General features: G+C 36.9%; 1 protein-coding gene across 1 annotated transcript; it reads right to left on the reverse strand.

Annotated features, from left to right (window-relative positions):
- Positions 1-7,175: 7,175 nt before the first annotated feature.
- On the reverse strand, positions 7,176-7,418 carry Smp_158940 (hypothetical protein; the record flags this gene model as incomplete). Its single annotated transcript, XM_018796481.1, has 1 exon — positions 7,176-7,418. The coding sequence occupies one exon, from the start codon at positions 7,416-7,418 to the stop codon at positions 7,176-7,178; it is 243 nt and encodes an 80-aa protein (XP_018651619.1).
- Between the last annotated feature and the right edge of the window lie 415 nt (positions 7,419-7,833).

Raw genomic sequence — 7,833 nt, forward strand, 5'->3', positions numbered from 1 at the left:
AATAGGGGGAACAGTAATTAATAGACTGGGCATAACTCAAGAATGGTCAAAATAAAGCTTATAACAAGAGGGACGCGAATATGAATAGTTTAGTCAGTTAATGATTATACAACAAAAATATATGTATCATATTGGTTCATAAATAGTTCTCAAAAGTTACCATCATGATTCTTTTCGGGATATAACAAGTATCGTGCAGTTAATCAGTTTAAGGTAGTGTAATTTTTCATTCAGTTATGAGATTTCATAAGACTCTCACCTAACAGGACTAATGAGACTTCCAAGATAAACGACATGGTTGACGAACTCAACTACTTCACTACATATGATCAATCTAGAAGATGATATAAACCAAACCTGAAGCAATATTAGTCGTTTTTGTTAAGACACATTTGCAATAACTACGAAGCTCTACTACACTAAAATGTTACGAAGATGAAAGAAACGTGGTTAGAACTTGTATTACTTGACGGTTGATTATTTCTATGTATCACCCAGCCCATATACTCAAGTTATACGTAGAGTTTATTAAAATATCTCTTAACAAAGTAAATCTTGCCTATATTTATAAATTATAGTGCAATAAATATACACGAAAATACTTGGCAATGAAAAATCATAGAAACAAGTAAACAATAACGATCGTTATTGACTGAAACAATAACGATAAGAAATTGGATGAAATCTTATACACTGACAGTGTTGATTTATATGAGCTGACGAGAATTGTCCATGAAGTTAGAACTGACGACAACCAGAGCTTCGCAATTAAGCCATCCTGCTCAAAGAACATGGCTCAACTAACGAAAATCCCATTTGAGCTACAAATCCCCATCATTTCTGACTTTCGATAATGAACTGAGAAGACGAAGGTTATCAGAATCATGTGATGTATTTCCATCATACATTTTGAACAATCTGACCACACATATACTTGTTAAAACAAATTATATGAAAAATAAAGGGTCAACTAGACAAATTAAAAGGTAAGCGGACACAAAATAATAAAGTAGACAAAATCAATGTGAATACCACACTGGATATTAAATCAGTATTACCAGGGTAGATTAAGAGTAAAAATAAATTGTTTTTAAACATATAAAGGGGGTTTCAGTTTTCGTATAGCCAAGGCTTCAATAAGCCTTAGTACAGGTCTTGAAAGCTTTAGTACAAAACTACAAAGGCTAACTTAGCATCAACCTTATGACCGGTCTCAACCAAATGTTTCGCAATAGAGATATTCGTCTATCTGGTGATCTTATTTGACCATTGGAACTCATTTATTTTTGTAGTCACTTATTAGGTATGTGTTCAGATTGTTCGGAATGTATTACGTAAATATATCACATGATTATCGAAATTTATCAAAGGTACTTATTGCTTTAAATTTCGGATTTTGTTCATATATGCATCCACGTCACGTGATTACGCCATCAATGTGAATAAACGATAGACACCACATATCACAAATGAGATTTCCATCAATTTCATAACTAGACTAAGGTTTCCAGTGTGAATGAATCATTCACACCATAACAAAATAAATGTCGGCATCTATTTAAAGGAGACTCCCACATTCTACCATCAAAAAGCTGCATCAGCTAGTCAGCTTGAAGTGTAAATTAATGGTCGAAAAGGTCAGGTTGGAATTTCTAAATAAATGCATTAATGACAACCACTTTCCATGGATTTATAACAAAATGCTTCGACGAAATAAAGTGCGAATGACAATTTCGAATCTGAGGAAGTTAACACAAATTCAGATTGACTCGTGTATTGACAAAATAAACCAATACAAAGAAACTTGCACACATTTCATACCACTTATTGAACAACTATCCATCATTTGCCATATCAAACTAATAAACTTCTGCAAAGGTATATTAGAGAGAACGGCGAACCGAACATGGACGAAACTCAACCGGTCGCTATCAAAGACCCGAACGATTTCAGAATTTCCAGAAAATCTCACAGAACGTGTTCATAACTTATCTAACTTCAATCTTGACAAGGTTCACCTAGAAGCTCTTTCAATGGGACTAAACTACAAAGTACCACCGAAAAGAATCGACAAGAATTTGGTGGACGCCAATTTCGAAAACCTCTACAGCCAGTTCTCAAATTTGACTCCAACATCAGCTGAGAATGAGGCATGGTTCAAGGCCAAATTAGTTGATATATCCCAGCAATTTGCAAACACTCCAATCAACCAAAAATCTTGTCTAACGAATGAGCACAGGGAAGCATTGAAGGAACTTAAGAACAATTCCACAATAACAATCTCCAAACCAGACAAAGGTTCCGGTGTTGTAATCATGAATAAGGAGGACTACATAACCAAAATGAACGTGATCCTCTCAGACTCTGCTAAATTTAAATCAGATTCACAGATCGATAACGTGAAGTTGGTCGAAAAACAAATATGCCGAGAACTACATCTACTCATGCTTCACGGTTTTATCACCGAGGCCCATTATAAAATGCTCAAGCCCATTGGTACATGCACACCAGAAATGTATGGCTTACCGAAACTGCATAAGCCTGGAACACCTATGAGACCAATTTTGTCCATGATAAATTCACCATACCATAAGCTAGCAAAGTGGTTGAAAGGAATTTTGGATCCTGTTTGTAAACAACTGTCGACACATACTGTCATTGATTCCTTTGAACTTCTCCCAACCTTGGAACACTTGAATATTTCTAATAGTCGGATGTGTGCTTTCGATGTAAACTCTTTGTTCACAAATGTACCTCTCGAAGAAACTGTGGAATTTATTTGTGATTTCATAACTTCACACAACATAAGAATACCCATTCCTACTACCTATCTTCGAGATCTAATTTTGCTGTGCACAAAGAATATAAAATTCTATTTCCAAGGTAAAGCATATATGCAAATCGATGGAGTGGCTATGGGAAGCCCTCTCGGACCTGTTTTAGCAAACTTATTCATGGGAATGATAGAAGGGCAAGTGAGTCACTTCATTGATGGTATTACACTTTACAAACGATATGTCGACGATATTCTTGTCATATTACCACAGTCTACAGATATTAATCAGGTCAATGATTTATTTAATGCAATTCACCCGAATCTGAAAGTCACTTATGAGGAAGAAAACAATAATGAACTAGCTTTCCTCGACATCCTGCTCCATCGCCGTCCAGACGGATCGATCAGACGCAGAGTACATCGCAAACCCACCTGGTCGGGACAGTACCTCCACTTCACTAGTTTCTACCCCATACAATATAAACGTTCTATTGTCAAAACGTTATTCACTCGGGCAAGTACAATCTGCACTGTAGATACATTGGACGACGAATTTAAGTTTATTACTGAGACACTTAAATTAAACGGATATCCTGAAACGTTTATTGGTCATCAGAACACAAATACGACGAAACTGATAGCAACGGATGTGCCCAAGAAACCAGTATACCTACAGTTACCTTTCAAAGGTGATCATTGCATGAAAATTACAACCAAACAGACTGCAGCTGCAATAAGAAAGACCTTCAATGCAGCTAATCTGAGGCTTATCACAACAACTCAATCGATCTCAGTTAACCCTATCAAGTCTCCAAGACCGATTCAGTCCAAATCCCACTGTATTTACCAATTCACATGTAACTGCGGAGAAAGTTACTTAGGTAGGACAGATCGCCGATTGGAGGACAGGATAGGGGAACATATTCCAAGATGGTTAATCAAATCCATGATTCATCCACCTAGCCCGTCATCTCAAGATCGATCAAGAAACCCAGCCTCGTCCATTGCAAAACATCTAATGATGAGTGGTCATCAAATTGACCCAAAATCAGCCTTTAGAGTTGTGACATGTCATCAAAATCCACACACACTCAAACTACTCGAAGCTATCTTGATTGGTCGGAAAAGTCCAACTTTGTGTGTTCAAAAACAACTGTACGTTGACCTTTGTTTACCATGGTTCTAGTGAGTGAATGTCGTGCTAAATAAGAAATTTTGACCTTATCTTCAAAACTGTATTTACACGAATAACATGTTGCTTGTATGTGACTGACGAGAAAGCACGAAATGGTACTATCTCACAAAATTTGTCTTCTCATTTCTCTGTTCTCAATTTTTATTTCTTATCCCTATCACCTATGCAGTTGCTTGTCTCTGTACTTGGTCTAAGAAATTGGCATCCTTTTTTGGAGAGAGGCGAAGCAATAACATTTTAGGCTTTGAGTTGGGGCCGTGCCTATATTTTGAAAAGTTCTAAAAAATTCTGAGGTAAATGAGTCGGGTTATCTTCAAATAAAGCGATGAGTTGAGTAAGCACCAGCTGCATCTATTACTTGGTTTGTGCTTGTGTCCAGGCTGTCTGCGGTAACTAGCTTGAGATGGCACTTCGAGGAGACAATCAAGTAGTGTTAAGATTGTTTGTTTTTGATACTATCCCTAGAGTATAACGCTGAATAACAGTCTTTTGGACAGGATACTTCAGCTTGCAATTGATACTGGATAATTCACATTATGAGCAGTTGATTTAACTAGCTTTCGGGCTTCGGTAATCTGCGAAAGCTGACTGTATAGTTCTATATATCCAGCTCTTAGTCTTAAGTGTACCAACTGTAATACCATACTTGGTAAACACATATCTATTCACCAGCTTCGCCATCTGCCAGTCATATCGCTTGGGTGATACGCCGGAAATAGACTATTATGAATATCTTTGTTTCAACTTCTCAATGTCGTATACGTTGACAATCGTCGTAATAAGAGTTTTTTGACGGACTGATAAACGGACACTAATATAGGGTCACCTTTCTTCACTTCATGGTCAAAACACCACTACAAAGGAGGGAAGGAATCCGGAAGTTATTATCCAACGATTGATAATAATCGTCTTATTCGGTACTCATACAATATGGAATCCGTTTTCCCATTTGACATCATTTTAAATATACAAGTGCAATATACGTACAGTACCCCAAAATATTATGAACACTGCTAGGTTATTAAAGTCTGAACAACTTCATAAATAAAATTCAAAACATCTCTGACTATTCTTATCCATATAACGTTTCGCTTCATCAGTGTACTGTTCTACTTCGAAAAAAGAAAAGTAAACTTACTTACTTACCCTGCTTTTGTTATTGGCACTATAAAGTATACTGAAAAAAAGCCTTGAAAAAAATCAAAAATATAAGTGGCATATATTTATTGCCATTTCTTGGGATGTGGGCTATAGTTTGATCTTCAGCTGCTGCGCCTTACAAAGCACTAGTCGGAAAAGCAGATGTACAAACACTATTAAACCTTCTTCAGTCGAATGCGAATTCCATTGGGTTGGCGTCTATCCACTCAGTGTGTCACAGTAATAAAGTATAATAGATAGTGATAAAGCGGGGCGAATCAAAAGTATACATAATATTCATTATCCCATATCATCATGCGCATCACACTTCAGACCATTTGTGACAGTACATCAGTTTGTGTCTAACACCAGTACTGTTGATACCCTTTGGCGTACTTCGTCGTGTCTTCAGAGTAGACAATGAAGTTGCGGTTGATCATGGTCGATGAGGTGAAAAGCTAGAAGGTGAACGTTGAGAAACCTTAGTTACTTGGCAATTGTATTGTAACCCTGTGGAAAACAACTACTTCATATCTAGACGTTCCTTCGGTATCATGTTTTTTCTCTTGTTGCTACTGTTGGAAGAGTAAGTAAAGCGCTCTTACAACTACGTCGATCCCTTAGCAATCCAGGGAAAGTGTAGTGCTTGCCTTTAATGCCTTGTTTATGGATCTAACAAGGTCGAGAATGAATTATTTGTTTTTCATTTTGTTAGTGGATAATGAACTGTGGTAGCCAGTATTGCCTTCATCTCAATGATAAATCCACTTTGCTACTCCTGGTCTTCCCGATCTCTCTAAGAGCGCCTATGAAAGTTCATCTTCCACATCTGTAACAAAATGGTATGAATTAATAGGCCTTATAATTACAAGCTGAGGTATATGAAGTCGAAGTTTCTCCATCCTTTAAAGACCATAATTTGTTTCTGAGGACCTAGATTCAACGCTCACATCACTGTACATGCTTGTCGGTGCTCGGAAAAATTTATCTTTTTCCACGTTTTCTGTGTAAAATCTACTAGAAAAGACTCATTAAAGAGGCTTACTAACGTGCGGGACGTGATTCTGGCACACCTAAGAACAGAGTTGGGAATGTCATCAGGATCCAAACATCATGATTAGTTACAGCAATACGAGCACTTAGAAATATCAGCTTCAGTCAACCCTACCACATAACTCTGGTAAACTTGAGACCGGTGCCAAGGCTAATTCATTTTGCACCTAAAAGACCTTGTAACGGTTTCCTATATTTGGATTGTGCGTAAAAAATGTTTTTTGCAGATTCAAGAGTTTGTTTACCTGATTCAGTTAACAGCCTGTCTTTTGTTGATGGATTGTTTACGCCGAAATTTAAAACTAAATGATAAGTTACTAACTACTACCGAGCTGTAGATCAGAACGGATGAAGGCATAAGAACACATACATCAGATTTAATCAGCGGTAGGACAAACATTACACAGCAGAAACTTTAATTACGATTGTCTAAAATATCAATGACGAGTATAAACATCATTCATACTTCCAGTGGTTGTTTTCACAGAATTTGAACTTCAATCACGAATAGTAAAAGCACTGGAGACAACACTAGTTACAATTAAGGCCATCCATATGGAGATACTACTTTTAAAGAATGAAAGTTCAGAACAGTTGAACAGGATCAATGATACTACTATTACCAGAAAAAACTCAAAGTACCTAGCTTACGATGAACTAATGTCATTAATACTACCTTATTTACTGGCCTTTTGTTTATTTCTTTTACAGTGAACTCGAGGTAATGTAACGAAATGCTGACGATCTTACTAAGTCTAGAAATCCGACAAGACACAGGCAACAACTCAAACTACAAGTACACAGTAAGAAATTGCACTGTGTCGCTATCACCGATTTAAGCACAACATAAAACATTTATTTTTCTACAGTGAACATATTAGTTATTCACCACACTCACCGAAAAGTCGTCTGTTTTTAATGTAGTCTCGGTTCATTTGCAGCTCTGTCAGGTCCCAATAGTTCAACATTTTTGCTTTCATTTCCTTTATCTGTCTGACATTCGGGATTATCTTAAGAGTCGTTACTAACTGGCCTGCCTCGTGTAACACAGTTTTTTGAGAATAAAATATTATCATTATCATTGAAATTGAAACTGGGACTCTCTACCTGAAGTTCGAAATTATCTGCAGAATTAGAATTTGTTGCAGAATGAAAACTGGGTGCTCCAATTCGATTGATCTTCACCTTGTCTATAGGTCTGCTGTGAACTGAGTGGTCATTTAAATCAAGAGTCCCCACAATCCAATTACTCATTTTCTGAATTACAAGTCCCATACATGGTAGGTAGTCGTCTCGGTGAAACTATATTGCCGACCATATTTTATTCGCTAAATGAGTTTGAAGTATGCGAGTTTCATAAATGTTAGCTAGACTGCCATGAGTTCCTGGACAACCTGCATTACGATTTTAAAGTAGGGAATTGTCAATGCATTTTTCTAGCTCTTCCGCATTAATAGGACTCACTTGTTTGATAGCACTCTTTAGAGTCCGAATGAAAATGTCTGCCAAACAATCAGTTTGAGAATGTAGTACGGTAGTAAATGGATGACGGCATCCAATATTAGTAAGCTAGAAATTAAACTCTCCTTCGCCAACGCTTGTGCTTTGACTGTTCGTGAGTACCACTTCTGGCCATTTCTAATATGAATCGGTAATAACTAAGGCATAA

This window comes from Schistosoma mansoni, chromosome 4 (assembly GCF_000237925.1).
Source record: "Schistosoma mansoni strain Puerto Rico chromosome 4, complete genome".
Taxonomy (NCBI): Eukaryota; Metazoa; Platyhelminthes; class Trematoda; order Strigeidida; family Schistosomatidae; genus Schistosoma; species Schistosoma mansoni.